At 38.0% G+C, this 17,059-nt stretch overlaps 1 protein-coding gene across 7 annotated transcripts in view; it reads right to left on the bottom strand.

The window, feature by feature from the left end:
* EPS15 (epidermal growth factor receptor pathway substrate 15) overlaps positions 1 to 17,059 on the bottom strand; it is a 145,516-nt gene that overhangs the window by 68,183 nt on the left and 60,274 nt on the right. For all 7 annotated transcript variants that reach the window (XM_040231197.1, XM_040231198.1, XM_040231194.1 and 4 more), the window contains exon 12: positions 14,563 to 14,648. In XM_040231197.1, the coding sequence (XP_040087131.1) occupies positions 14,563 to 14,648 (86 nt within the window). The remainder of the gene's footprint in view (positions 1 to 14,562; positions 14,649 to 17,059) is intronic.

Genomic DNA, 17,059 nt, shown 5'->3' with positions numbered 1-17,059 from the left:
TGTACCTTAAGTTTTTAATTTCTCTTTGCCTTAAATATATAATCACTATATGACTATGTATTATTTTATTCTTTTAACAAATAGCTATTTGAGTATTTGTGCTGTATTGTGCTTAGTCGCTAGGTCGTGTCCAACTCTTTGCAACCCCATGGATTGTAGTCTTGCAGGCTCCTCTGTCCATGAGGATTCTCCAGGCAAGAATACTGGGGTGGGTTGCCATGCCCTCTTTCAGGGGATCTTCTCAACCCAGGGATCAAACCCAGGTCTCCAGCACTGCAGGCGGATCCTCTACTGTCTGTGCCACCAGAGAAGACCATGAATACTGGAGTGGATAGCCTATCCCTTCTCCAGGGGATATTCCCGACCCAGGAATCAAACTGGGATCTTCATTGCAGGTGGATTCTTGACCAGCTGAGCTACCGGGGAAGCCCACTGAGTATCTGCTATATACCAAACAAGATTAAACTTGGCTCCCTACTTATAGTTTTGTTGGGAAGACAAACATAGCTGTTAATGATAGAACTATTAAGATAATTGCTATAAAAGCGCAAGTGCATTTGATCCTATGGGAAAAAAACAAAACTTAGTTTTAAGAGGCTGGCTTTTAAAATGAGTTTTAGTTTTGAAAAGTAAGTCCAAATGTATTCGTTGACAAAGACTGTTGAAAGGAAAGGCCAACTGGAGTCAGGAAAAAACAGACACTTTGGAGTGTGGCTCACGTGACCACTGCCCTGTCAGTGAAAGATTCCAAAACTAAACGATGGATTTTTTTTTTTTTAAGGAGAAATGAAAGTTTATTTTGCAAAGTCCAAATAATTAATTTATTCTACTTGCCTAGCAGGATAAAATGAGATGAAAAAACTCAAAGAAAAGAAATGTAAGACTAGGACTTAATTTTCTTAAAGTTGATGAGATTATTAATTTATATTCCACTTAGAAATACTTCAGCACAATGCCTAGCACATAATAAGTGCTTAGTAAATGCCAACTATCGTCTTCATCATCATCATCATCATCCAATTTACTAGCACAAAAGTATAAAATTTACTGCTTTTTGGAAAGTTCTAATCAATCACTTTATGGCCAAACAGATGGGGAAACAATGGAAACAGTGACAGAGTTTATTTTCTTGGGTTCTAAAATCATTGCAGATGGTGACTGAAGCCATGAAATTAAAAGACACATGCTCCTTGGAAGAAAAGCTATGACAAACCTAGACAGCATATTAAAAAGCAGAGACATTACTTTGCCGACAAAGGTCCATCTAGTCAAAGCTACAGTTTTTCCAGTAGTCATGTATGGATGTGAGACTTTGACCATAAAGAAGGCTGAGCACCAAAGAATTGATGCTTTTGAACTGTGGTGTTGGAGGAGACTCTTGAGAGTCCCTTGGACTGCAAGGAGATCCAACCAGTCCATCCTAAAGGAAATCAGTCCTGAATGTTCACTGGAAGGACTGATGCTGAAGCTGAAGCTCCAATACTTTGGCCACCTGATGCAAAGAACTGACTCATTTGAAAAGACCCTGATGCTGGGAAAGACTGAAGGCAGGAGGAGAAGGGGACGACAGAGGATGAGTTGGTTGGATGGCATCACCAACTCGATGGACATGAGTTTGAGCAAGCTTCACGAGTTGGTGATGAACAGGGAAGCCTGGCATGCTGCAGTCCATGGGGTCGCAAAGAGTCAGACACGACCGAGTAACTAAACTGAACTAAATCAAGCATCCAGAGTGATGATAGTTAGCACTTCAATATGTTGGTAGAGGCTGACTCTTAAACCCTTCAGGATCTGAAATTTCTTGGTAGACATTTTTGTCTCCCCAAAACAAACTGAAACACATTCTATAAAATGTACTGCTCTTAAAAGACGTAAGTGCCTCTTAATAAGCTATCAGTTTCACAAAATAATGCAAGCAAATAAAATGCCATTTCTATAGGAAACAATAGATGCAGAGCAGAGATGTCCAAGAGAAATATAAGCCACACATGCAATTTTAAGTGATCTAATAGCTATATATTAAAAAGTAAAAAGAAACAAGTGAAATTTACTTTAATGTTTTATTTAATCCAAAATATTTTAAAAATCACATTCTTCTTTTGAAATCCAGTATATTTTATACTAAAAGCACATCTTAATTTGGATTAGCTATATTTCAAGGGCTCAATAGCCACATGCAGCTCGTGGCTGCTGTATTAACACAGACTCAGACTTGAGCAAGAAGGGTTTCAAAAAAGAGAAGTTTCCCTAAGCAGAGGTTTTAAATGATGAGCCATGTACTTTATGTGAATACAAATTAAGGTGCCTCTCCTTATTACCAAACAAACAAATGCTACAACTTAGAGCTTCAATGACTCAATCACAAATGGACTGTTGAGGTATCCACAACTGAGACCTTCTAGTATCAGTACCACAGGGCCACAAACAGATCAGATTGGATTTTATAAGCAAAAGAATTCCAGATTCAATAGTATAAGCAATGCTCTCTCCAGAGCTAATGTTTTCTCACAGTATTTAAAGTGAACTAAACCAAAAACATAATTAAAAAAAAAAAATTCAAGCCACATGCTAATAGTGCCCCAAATATTTTTTAAAAATCAGCCCTAGGTATGATTGAAGTAGAGATCTATATGTTTAGGGACACAGATTCTGGCTGCCCAACACAGTTTGTCTCCAACTAGGGAAGCAACTGCTCATTCCATCACTCCAACCAATGTCTGCTTACCACCTTTCAGTGAATGTTGTGCTCTAAGCACCGAGCTAGGTTTTGGGTATGATGATGATGATGATGATTACTAACAAGCTTCGAGAATTTACCGTGTTCCAGGAATTGTACTAGGCATTTTACATGGTATTATTCATATTTTCATTTTACAGATGAAGAAACTGAGGCACAGATAGGTAAGTAACTTAAGTCCTATAAGGAATCAAATAGGCAATCTGGTTAGAAAGCCCATGTTCTGAAATATATACTATATTGACTAATTAGAAATTATAAGAGACAGTTGGTACTGTCACACAGAGCTCAGAGACTACTGGGGAAAGACATATAATTCAGTATCGTAAGTGTTCTGAGAGAAGGATATTAAGTGTTCTCTGACCTAAAGTGGATATCAAGAAGAACTTCTTAGAAAAGTTGTGCATTCCTCATCTGAAAAATCAGGATAAGACTGCTCACCCTTCAGTGATGTTGCAAGAATTAAATAGAACTTATATAAAGCAGGCATAGCACAATGCCTAATAACTACTATTGTAATCATCTATCCTGTTTACTGGCCCGAAATCAGGATAACAAACTGGCCTGACAGGATGTAGCTTTTACTTCCTGATGTTCTGGCTAAAAAGACAGAGACAGGAAGGAAGAATCTGGAAGAAGACAAATAAATATTAACTCCTGCCTCAGCATAATCCAGGAGAAGGCAATGGCACCCCACTCCAGTACTCTTGCCTGGAAAATCCTATGGACAGAGGAGGATGGTAGGCTGCAGTCCATGGGGTCGCTAAGAGTCAGACATGACTGAGCGACTTCGCTTTCACCTTTCACTTTCATGCACTAGAGAAGGAAATGGCAACCCACTCCAGTGTTCTTGCCTGGAGAATCCCAGGGACGGGGGAGCTTGGTGGGCTGCCGTCTATGGGGTTGCACCGAGTCAGACATGACTGAAGTGACTTAGCAGCAGCAGCAGCATAAGCCACCACCACCACACTAAGTGACTGAAACAATTTCTTGGTATGTTTCACCTTTCATTGCCAAGAACTTCTATATTTAAGCCACTTTACTTTCAGAGCAAAGGTTCTTAAAAATCGGTTCATGGATAGTTTTAAGAGTCTAGGAACTCCTGAAACAAATGCAAGACGGTGTACATGCATAAATATGTTCTTTTTTTTCTGGAGGTAGAGTCTAATAGCCTTTTTCAGATTCTCAAAGGAAATCCCTGACACAACAGATTGGCAAATAGGAAAAAAAACAGTCTATTAACCTTAATGTTCCTGTGAGAATTAAAACCCCTTTTGTCTATAAAATCTTCTTCTATAATCTTCAAAATAAACTATTATTCAGAAGATCCTTTGCTTTATTTAATCTTTAAGGATAGTTTCTAGACTGCCATAAGCTTTTCAGGAATTAAGTCTGGGAATTACTTTAATATTTATAATATTCTTTGATTTATTCAACCTGTACTGAAATTTTGCAGTGTCAGGCACTGTTTGCATTAATTTCTAGACATAACCAAATGAATAAGACACAGAGCCTACCCTGAAGTAGTTCAGATTTTTTTTAAAAAAGGATATATTAAAAAAAAGATCACATTAAAATGTGGTGAGTACTATCCTTAAAAGAATGAAGACTCTCTAAGTAGAAAGGAAAGAAGAACTAGCAATCAAGGTTTCAGGAAGGGTTTGACAAAGGAGATGATATTTAAGCTGGGCCTTAAAGCAGGAATAAAGTTTACAAGGTAAAGGTGTGCTTAGACAAAGGGAAACAGTAGGATCACAGGCACAGAAGAATAAAAACTGGTGGCATGCTGAACTGAGAGTTAATAAGCCCACCCATATGGCTAGAGAAGAGGAATGAAACTGAAATGGCAGATTAAAGCATTATGCTGACCACTGAGAGAGGGGCCAAGAGCAAACACACAATATCTGTTCTAGGAGGTTTACTGTGGAAGCAGCGAAGACAAAGACCACCACAAAGGAAGAGACTTTATGCCATACTCGAAAAGTGAGATGCATCATGCTGGGGATATGGAGTCACTAAGGGATCCCAGTTGTATTTTCTTTATCAGTTGGAAGAAGGATAATCTCAATGAATGAAGGAGAAACTCAAAGCAAACAGTTTATTAGGAGGTTATAGCAGTGATCCAGATAAGAGGTAAAGGCTAATTCTAAGACAGAAGAAGCAGAAAGGACAGGACTGATTTCAATAATACTGAACAAATTATTTTCTCTATATACTTATCATATAAGCTATGTCTCTCTCTACATATATAGTATATAGTATCTATTTTACATATTTTATCTATTTTATATTTTATATGTATATATATGGGCTTCCTTGGTGGCTCAGATGGTAGAGTCTGCCTGCAATGTACGAACCACAGGTTCGATCCCTGGGTCAGGAAGTTTCCCTGGAAAAGGGAATGGCAACCCACTCCAGTGTTCTCGTCTGGAAATCTCATGGACGGACGAACCTGGCAGGCTACAGTCCATGGGGTTACAAAGTCAAACATGACTGAGCAACTAATACACACACAGACACACATGTATATGGTGTCTATTTTATACATATACATGGTATCTATTACATATCCAGTGGCTCAGCAGTAAAGTGCTGGAAATGGGGGTTCGATCCCTGGGTTGGGAAGATCTCCTGGAGAAGGAAATAGCAACCCATTCCAGTACTTTGTCTGGAAATCTCAAGGTCAGAAGAGGCTGGCAGGCTACAGTCCATGGGACTGCAAAGAGTTAAACACAATTAAGCATCCACTCCCAGCTCAAACAGTCATATAAGCTAAGCAGTAGGGATTAACAGTGAACAAGCAAACAGTCCCTATGATTAAGAAGCACATACTCTAGTGAGGTGTCCAAATAAAACAGACAATTATAATGAAGCATGGTAAATGCTATGACAAGTGTAAATTTAAAAATTATGTAAGATAAGCCCTTAAATAAGATTTGATAGGTACAGGGGTTGAGAGGTAGTCAAGAGATGGCTTTCCCTTCCAGTGGAAATGTTATCTAAGGTAAGATCTGAAGGATGAAGAGGAGTTGATCAGGCAAAAGACAAGAGAAGGTAGGAAAGGTTTCAAGAAACATTTCAAAAATAAAAGAAGAAAAATGAGAAGATAAATCTCAGGTTTCTAGCTTGAGTTACAGGAAGTGGTGATGCCACTGAAAAAGGAAAATAAGAGACTAGGATAGTGGTCAGGGCAAGATTATGAAGTCACATCCTACTGAACACTCAGATGAAAATACTAGTTGGGTAATGAAAAACACAGGTGTTCAGTTCAGGTGAGAGATCCAGGGATTAGATTACTATAACAATTGCTTTCCCATAAGTTAAAAATATTATACTAATTTAAGCTGATTGATATAATTAAATTCCAATACAGCAAATGCTAAAGGAATTGTATAAAAAATTTAAAGAAACAACTGACAAAAAGTCATCCTGCTTCAAGCTACCAATGTGCTATATTTTCAACTAGAAACAATTTGGTGAACTAGAGAAGAAAACAATATCTCATTTTCTGACTGATATCAAAGAACATTCTTTACCTAACCAACTCTTGAGGTTATATATATTAATAGTTTTTTACATCTCCATTACTTCCAATGCTCAAAACAAATTATTATTCTAAGAAACATATTTCTTCCTTCATTGTGCTTTTCTGCATTTTCCAAATTTTAATGACTATGTATTATAACCACCACTGAGGGGAAAAAATCTTTTAAAGCACCATATTCATTATACACTCATTACAATTTCATAGTATGTATGTTGTTTATTTGCAGATTTGGTCCCTGGACTAAAATTAAGTATCTTCATCTGAAAACCAAATAAATAAGAAGGAGCAAATCTTTTGTCACATAACAATTTAGTAAAAGCCATAAAAAAATCTGTTTAAATCCTTTTTTCTGTTTAGTAGTTATACACATCGCAGTCTGACATATTAATAAAAGAGTTCATTCAAAGGCTATAGAAAAAATTGTTATTCATAATAACAAAAGCCACGCTTTATAATGTAGTATCTCAAAGGCTTGGTGGAAGTGACCTAATACCATTTACCAAACTGAATTTTAACAACCATAATTTTAGCATGGGTAGATAACTCTTATTATGACATTACTGAAGCTGACAGATGATGGAAGTTTGCCTACACTGTTCAGTTCAGTTCAGTTCAGTCACTCAGTCGTGTCCGACTCTTTGTGACCCCACGAATCGCAGCACGCCAGGCCTCCCTGTCCATCACCATCTCCCAGAGTTCACTCAGACTCACGTCCATCGAGTCCGTGATGCTATCTAGCCATCTCATCCTCTGTCCCCTTCTCCTCCTGCCCCCAATCCCTCCCAGCATCAGAATCTTTTCCAATGAGTCAACTCTTCGCATGAGGTGGCCAAAGTACTGGAGTTTCAGCTTCAGCATCATTCCCTCCAAAGAAAGCATCACTACGAACAAAGCTAGTGGAGATGATGGAATTCCAGTGGAGCTATTTCAAATCCTCAAAGATGATGCTGTGAAAGTGCTGCACTCAATATGCCAGCACATTTGGAAAACTCAGCAGTGGCCATAGGATTAGAAAAGGTCAGTTTTCATTCCAATCCCAAAGAAAGGCAATGCCAAAGAATGCTCAAACTACCGCACAACTGCATTCATCTCACACACTAGTAAAGTAATGCTTAAAATTCTCCAAGCCAGGCTTTAGTAGTACGTGAACCATGAACTTCCAGATGTTCAAGCTGGTTTTAGAAAAGGCAGAGGAACCAGAGATCAAATTGCCAACATCCGCTGGATCATGAAAAAGCAAGAGAGTTCCAGAAAAACATCTATTTCTGCTTTATTGACTATTTCTGCCTACATTGTAGTTCTCACCGAAAGTAAAAGCCTAGGGAAAATATTTTCACAAGTGTCAAATCAAGTATAAATGTATTTCAGATTTATAAAATGTGACTATAATTTAAAACAATATGGTTTTGAGGCTCTAGGATTTTCTTAATAAGACAGTTCTAAAATGCTACATGTGTTCTTTTTTGTTATTAGCTTGTAATTCACCATACAAGACTGACAGTACAACTTAACGTTATGGTAACCAATACGTGAACCGTGAACTCCCTGATGTTCAAGCTGGTTTTAGAAAAGGCAGAGGAACCAGAGATCAAATTGCCAACATCCGCTGGATCATGGAAAAAGCAAGAGAGTTCCAGAAAAACATCTATTTCTGCTTTATTGACTATGCCAAAGCCTTTGACTGTGTGGATCACAATAAACTGTGGAAAATTCTGAAAGAGATGGGAATACCAGACCACCTAACCTGCCTCTTGAGAAATCTGTATGCAGGTCAGGAAGCAACAGTTAGAACTGGACATGGAACAACAGACTGGTTCCAAATACAAAAAGGAGTGCGTCAAGGCTATATATTGTCACCCTGCTTATTTAACTTATATGCAGAGTACACCATGAGAAACGCTGGACTGGAAGAAACACAAGCTGGAATCAAGATTGCTGGGAGAAATATCAATAACCTCAGATATGCAGATGACACCACCCTTATGGCAGAAAGTGAAGAGGAGCTAAAAAGCCTCTTGATGAAAGTGAAAGAGGAGAGTGAATAAGTTGGCTTAAAGCTCAACGTTCAGAAAACGAAGATCATGGCATCCGCTCCCATCACTTCATGGGAAATAGATGGGGAAACAGTGGAAACAGTATCAGACTTTATTTTTCTGGGCTCCAAAATCACTGCAGATGGTGACTGCAGCCATGAAATTAAAAGATGCTTGCTCCTTGGAAGAAAAGTTATGACCAACCTAGATAGCATATTCAAAAGCAGAGACATTACTTTGCCGACTAAGGTCTGTCTAGTCAAGGCTATGGTTTTTCCTGTGGTCATGTATGGATGTGAGAGTTGGACTGTGAAGAAGGCTGAGCACCAAAGAATTGATGCTTTTGAACTGTGGTGTTGGAGAAGACTCTTGAGAGTCCCTTGGACTGCGAGGAGATCCAACCAGTCCATTCTGAAGGAGATCAACCCTGGGATTTCTTTGGAAGGAATGATGCTGAAGCTGAAACTCCAGTACTTTGGCCACCTCATGTGAAGAGTTGACTCATTGGAAAAGACTCTGATGCTGGGAGGGATTGGGGGCAGGAGGAGAAAGGGACGACCGAGGATGAGATGGCTGGATGGCATCACTGACTCGATGGACGTGAGTCTGAGTGAACTCCGGGAGATGGTGATGAACAGGGAGGCCTGGCGTGCTGCGATTCATGGGGTTGCAAAGAGTCGGACACGACTGAGCGACTAAACTGAACTGAACTGAACCAGAAGTAGTGAAAGCTCAGTTTATCAAAATGTAATTAATATTACAAATGTTTGTACTAGCAAGAACATTTAACATACAATGCTTTACCTATTAAAACTCACCACAAAGACAGTCCATATGTAAAATAACTACTGCTGAAATCGAGCAAGCCCTAGAATATTGGGGTATGTGTCTATTTTCACAGGCTTGAGAGGCATAGATGACAAGTATTTTCAAATCTAGCTACTATTCAATGCACATTTCTCATAACACAAGCAAATATGCTAATGGGCCATTTATAGATCATATGAAAATGCAGTCTATACACCATTAAGAGACTAATCCAATGTTTATTTTTTTCAAACCAAAGTAAAATGTTCTAAATCTTAATCAAAAGCTGTTATTATATAAGAGAAAAAAATGCAGAACTAGAACTTACACAACCAGATTTGGGTGCCAGCCAGCACTGTTGCTGACCTGATGTATGACTTTGATTTTTTTTCCCAAAGAGTAAGAAATTAATTGGATTATGTAATCTCCAAGGGTTTGTTTTTATTTGTGTTTTACTTTCTAGGATTCCAACAGTAGAAGCTTTATGTAACAGGCAACAGCTCACTTTTTTGAGCTGAAAATGAGAATCTGGTAGAATTCAGTAGAATTCAGATATGTCAAAACTAAACATTCACATTTTAAAAAGGTGCCCAAGGGAGACAAGATGGTGGAGGAGTAGGTGGAAGTGGAGTACATCTCTCTCCATGGATGCATCAGGAATACATCTTCAGATGCAGAAGATCTTATAGAGCAATCAGATGAGAGCTAGCAGGAGTCCCTGACCATCAGAAAGGAATACACAGATCCACGCAAAACTCGGTAGAATGAAGGAAGGAAGGGAAACAGAGGAAGATAGTGAACAGAACCAATCTGCACCTGAGGGGTTAGGGAGCTGAACCAGGGTTGAGATCCCCACATCAGAGCAACTGGCTGGGACAGAAGGGAAGCATTTGAGGCTACTGGAGAGGGAAGGTGACCTGTAACAGTCTGAATGGAGTGAGAATGACACAGACAATCTGTGCCATGGCCCTACATACCCCGGATGGGGATGCAATTCCACCAGAATGCATGGTGACTGGGAGACGGAGAATAGAGACTGGCGAGCAATTCCAGGATAAGCACTGCTGTTGACCACAGGGAGATGGTCCGAGGAGATGAGGAGGAGGAGAGCATGGCAGGGAATGTCTTTGGAAGAAAGCCAGAAAGCCACGGAGGCAGGGTACTACTGCTGAGTCACAGGGAAGGGATGGAGCCCATCACTGTAGCTTCTCTCTCTCCACATGCAAATGCTGCCAGCTGACCAACAGACAAAGACCCCTGAGATGGTGGTCCTAACTAAGGGTGCCAGACACACTGAGCAATAGAGAAGGACCAGTCAGAGAGGCCTTTGAACACCAGCTGCCAGAGGTTAGAAAAGGATTCTAAAAGCACCATATTTTCCATGCCTGTGGCAACGGGCTTCACCGCACACCTGGCACCACTAGAGTCCCTGCAATCCAAGCAGCCATGCCACTTCCACATTCGGTCCTCACTGGGGCAGAGCAGCCAGACGCTAGGAAAAAACCCTAACAGTGCCGTATCTCTTGAGTCCGTGGTTACTGGTGTCCATGAGCTGCCAGGGTTCCTGTGATCCAAAAAGCCATGACATCGCCATGCCCAGTCCTCACTGGTGTAAACCTGAGTCCTCTAGGGCAGCCTCAGGAGCAAATTCCCATGGATGACCCACATGCAGAGGTAAGGATAAAAACACAATTAAGCTCCAGGAGCAGAATGGCTAAAGAAGAGGATTAAAAACCTTTCCACCAGCGGTATAAGCCGCGGACTAAGTCCACACAATCAACTGCGTAGACTCTGTGTCTATGGTATATATAAAAATAAGACAATGAGTGTTCCCACAAAAGAAAACGCCTAGCTCTAGCAGCTATGGACACTGGAGGCAAGAACACACAGCAGCAGGGCCAGATTAGAGTCTGAGCTGTCCCTAAAGCAGGTCAAAGTGATCTTGAGAAAGAAAGAGGAGCTGGTGGAATAGACCTTCCTGACTTCAGACTATACTGCAAAGCTACAGTCATCAAGACAGTATGGTACTGGCACAAAAACAGAAATATAGACCAATGGAACAAGATAGAAAGCCCAGAAATAAACCCATGTGTCTAAGGGCACCTTATTTTTGACAAAGGAGGCAAGAATATACAATGGAGAATGTAAGTCTCTTCAGTAAGTGGTGCTAAGAAAACTGGCAGCTATGTGTAAAAGAATGAAACTAGAATACTTCCTAACACCATACACAAAGATAAACTCAAAATGGATTAAAAACCTAAATTTAAGACCAAAAACTATAAAACTCTTAGAGGAAAACATAGGCAAAAGACTCTATGACATAAATCATAGCAAGATCTTCTGTGACCCACCTCCTAGAGTAATGTAAATAAAAACAAATACAAACAAGTGGGACCTAATTAAACTTAAAAGCTTCTGCACAACAAAGAAAACCATAAATAAGATGAAAAGACAACTCTCAGAATGGGAAAACTGCAAATGAAGCAAGTGACAAAGGATTACTCTCCAACATATACAAGCAGCTCGTAAAGCTCAATATCAGAAAATCAAACAACCCAATCAAAAAATGGAAGGAAGATCTAAACAGACATTTCTCCAAAGAAGACATACAGATGGCTAATAGACACTTGAAAACATGTTCAAATTTGTTTATTAGAGAAATGCAAATCAAAACTACAATGAGGTATCACCTCACACTGGTTAGAATTGCCATCATCAAAATATCTACAAAAAATAAATGCTAGAGAAGATGTGGAGAATAGGAAACCTTCTTGCACAGCGGTGGGAATATAAACTGATACAGCCACTATGGAGAACAGCATGGAGATTTCTCAAAAAACTAGGAATAAAACTATCATATGACCCAGTAACCCCACTACTGGGCATATACCCTGAGAAAACCACAATTCAAAAAGACACATACACCCCAATGTTCACTGCAGTACTATTTACAATAGCTAGGATATGGAAGCAACCTAGATGTCCACTGACAGATGAATGGATAAAGAAGCTGTGGTACATAGATATACAATGGAATATTAGCCATAAAAAGGAATATTTTAAAGTCAATTCTAGTGAGGTGGATGAACCTAGAGCCTGTTATACAAAGTGAAGTTAAGTCAGAAAAAGGAAAACAAATAACGTGTATTATTGTATATATATAGGTGCATATAACCCTACACCAGTCCAATCAGATTGACTCTTAGGGCTTTTGCAGGAACTGCCAGAAGACAGTAACTTCACTAGATTTGAAATAATAGGTACATGAAACTCAGATGTGCAATAATCCCCCTGACAACATAATAGGAAAGTCTCCCTGAGGATGGAACCACCTAGTGGAAGTGGAAACAGGAAATGGAGAGAGCCAGCGAACTGATTATATTATTTTAGCCCCAGTGCAAAGCTATGCTTTAAGCTATCCCTACCTCTAAGAGGCCTTACTGAATAAATTCACTCTCACTATTCAGCCTGGGTTGAATTCTTTTTTACAACTGAAAAAAATCGTTAACTTTCTCTACAATAATTTCAATGTAGTCTCATGGATGAGGAAAGATCTTACCCAAGTTCTTGCCATATAGCCCAGCTGCATCATTTAATTCCCTTATGTCTCAATATCATCAATAAAATAAAAGTATCAGCCATTATCTGCTTTAAAGTGATGTGAAGGTTAAAAAAAAAGTTTGTGTAAGTAAAATGATATTTAAATCCAATGCCCTATAGATGGAAAAGTGGTCTCACTTTTTAAAAAATTATAATTTTATTTATTTTTTATTTTGGGCTATGATGGACCTTTTGTTGTTGCGCGGGCTTTTCTTTAGTTGAGGCAAGCAGGAGCCAGTCTCTAATTGCAGTGCATGGGCTTCTCAATGAGGTGGCATCTCTTGCTGTCAAGCATAAGCTCTAGGGTAAGGGGGCTTCAGTAGTTGTGGCCCATGGCTCAGCAGTCGTAGCTCCCAGGCTGTAAAGCACAGGCTCTAAAGTTGTGGCACATGGGTTTTGTTGCTCTGCAGCATGTGGGGTCTTTCCAGATCAGGGATTGAACCCATGTTTCCTGCATTAGCAGGCAGATTCTTTACCAATGAGCCACCAGGGAAGCCCTCACTTTTTAAAAAGAAATTTTAGGAAGTCATTTTTACAATATGCATTATTATAAAAGTTTATAGGGACAAGGAGATTAAGACTACCTGCTATATTTAGATTCAAATCTAATTGTATTCAAGTCCATTTCTACACAGTACATGTGTATAAGAAAGAAAATTCAACTCCGAATCAAGTAGTCTTGAGATCAGGTATTAATTCTACCGCTTATAGGTTTGTATGACTTTCAGTAAAATAACCTCTCTAAGCATCTTAACTCTTTACCTGTAAAACAGAACAGTAATATCTATCTCAAGTTACAAAGTTTTTGTGAGGATCAAAAGCAACAGTTACAAAAGCTCTTGGTATGGTGTCTGCATATAAAATTCCTTCAATAAAATGTATTAAATAATGTATTCCCAATGTGTTATTCCATCCTAAAGGAGATCAGTCCTGGGTGTTCTTTGGAAGGACTGATGCTAAAGCTGAAACTCTAATACTTCGGCCACCTCATGCGTAAGAGTTGACTCACTGGAAAAGACTCTGATGCTGGGAGGAATTGGGGGCAGGAGAAGGGGATGACAGGAGGATGAGATGGCTGGACTGCATTACCAACTCAATGGACGTGAGTCTGGGTGAACTCCGGGAGTTGGTGCTGGACAGGGAGGCCTGGTGTGCTGCGATTCATGGGGTCGCAAAGAGTTGGACACGACTGAGTGACTGAACTGAACTGAACTGAATGTATTATTCAAATACCTAAAGTTGGAGGAAAAATTATTTCAGGGGAAAGGGAGGGACAAAGTTAGAAGTTTGGGATTAACATATACACACTACTACAAATGAAATAGAAAATCAACAAGGACCTACTATAGAGCATAGGAAACTATACTTAATATTTTGTAATAACCTAAAGGGAAAAGAATTTGAAAAAGAACAAGTGTATGTATGTGTATATATCTATATATGTATATATATGTGTGTGTATATATATAAAAGGAATATATATGTATAAAACGATCATTTCTATGCACCTGAAACTAACACAACACTGTAAATCATACTTCCAAAAAAAATTAAATTTTTAAGATATACTTATTTCACTGACAATAATCAAATAGTACCTTATAGTTGATGTAAGACCATTATTTATTTGGAAGTGACTTTTTCTTTATTCAGTGCTACACAAGAAAATAGTACATCCTGCAATTAAAGGTTGCCTTAGATTTAATAAGGTACACTGATTCCCATTTTAAGAACTATAGTAGTTAACCAAATAAACTAGTATTTACCAAGATTTACATTAGAAACAGAAAAGAGCATGTGTGTATTTATATAGTCAGGTATAATTTTACTTTACATACCTCTGTAGGTCAACTATTTCATTGTTAAGGGTATCTAGCTCCTTAATGGCAGAGAAATCTGCAACAGGACTTGATCCTATGATGTTCTAAAACAAAGAGTTCACAATTACAACATTATTACTAAAAAACTGCATGTAGAAAAGCATTAAAAATGCTTAAAAGTATGGACAAATGTTTTATGGTATTACTAACACTTTTAATTCTTTTAAGAAAACTATCGTATCTAGTGTAATTTCACACACATACATACAGAGTTATATACTAAGACATATTCCCTCAAACTCTCTAAAAGCTGTTGTTCTACAATATATACCACCATTTGAGATCTCAATATCTTCATCACTTATCTTAGCCTGTCTAGAACACTGCAATAAAGAAAATAACAGATTTATAAACTAATTCCTCCACTGAAGCATAAATTTCCTGGGGAGATGAGTGGTGATTATTTGTATTTGTATCAAATAAATGATGGTTGATTTTATTTAATTAAACAAATATTTACTTTCCTTAAATACTTCCAGTGTCTCCTCTATTTAAACTAAAGCCAACCACCCAGTATATTCCACAGTAGATATTAATATCACCATACATGAAACTATCTTCATATGATATAATTTACATAAGATTTTCTTTTGATAATGAAGATCAGAATTAGTCTCTGAATGGTATTTGTATTTAGAAAACCCAGCTGATTTATTCTGGGTCCTGCTATTTTACTAGCTGCATGATTTTACTGTAAAACAGGGAAATAATCTCTCGCCTGCCCACTTCAAAAATTAAATATTGCATATGAAGTCATTCTACAAAGTTTATGATATTTTATAAATGTAAGCTATTATAATTAACTTCAGAAAATGCTCTTTAAAGATAGAAAGCCTCGCAATGACTTGCTTCCACTCTGGCTCAATTTCCTTTGTGAACCATTTTTGTCGCCTTACATAACTGGCTGAAGTCAGGGCAAAAAAATAATTGTTCCTTCAAACACTTGACCTACACCCTATGCTACAAGCAGACTGACAAATAACGGGATGATCACCATTAGGAAATGTTAAGACTGAGATTTAAACATGTAAAACTAAGATATATTGAGGACCTTATTAGCAGAACACAAAACTTACTATTATACTTATGCTGCTATGAACTTAATGTATGTCACCAACTTGCACAACAGAAGAAGAAATCTGGAAGTTCACAATATCCTATCTGCTCATAATTATAAAGGTTTACAAATAACTTAAGTACTAATCTGAAAACTGTAGTGCTGTAGGTAAGGCAGGTATTATTATAAATTTCATTTTAGAATTAAGGAAACATACTAAAGGACTTGCTTAAAGTTGAACCCAGCTAATAGGCAATATTGTCAAGAGACTTCTAATTAAACTCAAGTGCTATTTCACATTATGCCCCTCAGCACCTGCAAACTAAGACTATTTAAATAAAACTATTACCCTAAAAGCCAACCCGATAAACAGATACATCCATAAAATGTGGCAAATAATCATGTCTATACTTCTTTATGCTACACTGCATAACAGTCCTCATGTGCTTTGTTTTGATTATCAACACCAAAATTAGGATCAATTAGTATTCAATTAATGCTAGTCTCAATTTTATATTAATTACAGATTTGTACCAAATATACCTCTTACAATGTTTTACTACATGTTTCACTAATACACAGACCCTTATGGTTCCATATTAAATTAGAAATTTTAAAGTGAGTTTCTGAATGTGACAACTATTTATTTACCAGGATTTTAACTTATGAGCTAAGCCTGGCCAGACAATTTGAATGGTGAACAAAATGAAAAATAAGCACTTAGTCTCACTTTCATCACCAAGAGTAACTTACATCACCTAAAAGCTACTGAGGACTTTGCTATCAGAGGTGCAAACAAACCAAGAAACTCATGACTCCCACACCTCTTATCACTCTAACTCAAAAAAAGTGACTCACATTTGACAGTCTTTCACTATTAAAAATATCATCAAATAAGAGTGAGATAAATAAGTTTAACTTCAAGCAAGTTATAAAGTGATACCACAGATGACTCCAGAATGAAGATTACTTAATTGGTACAGATTAGTGTGCTTGTGTGCGTCAGTTACTGACACAAAAATTAAACTCCCATTCCAGAGCAATAAAATGATATTCAATCAGGAAGCATGGAAAGGTACAGCTAACAGTATATACGGCATAAGAAGAAAAATGCACTTTTTTATGTTCCCTTGTCACAGAATACTTTCTCTAACCCTGTTTTGTGCATTACAGAAAAGTTCCACTTTTGTGATTCTAAGTGGATCAGAGAGCCTAAGGAAGGCAAGTTAAAATGCACACAAGGACCAAGTGACAGACATGTGACAAAAGCATGCTGTTTAGGTATTTTCTCTGCATCAACTTAACTGCATAAAAAAACCTCTAATTTCAAAATGTGTCTTGTAAACCAAAACCTGTAATGCTAAAAAAGGCATAAAGTAAAGCTCTAACCTTGAGAGA

The sequence above is a fragment of the Oryx dammah genome, unplaced genomic scaffold, assembly GCF_014754425.2.
Source record: "Oryx dammah isolate SB20612 unplaced genomic scaffold, SCBI_Odam_1.1 HiC_scaffold_28, whole genome shotgun sequence".
Classification (NCBI taxonomy): Eukaryota; Metazoa; Chordata; class Mammalia; order Artiodactyla; family Bovidae; genus Oryx; species Oryx dammah.
The sequence above is the reverse complement of the archived record's forward strand: the minus strand, read 5'-3'. Positions and strand labels throughout refer to the sequence as shown.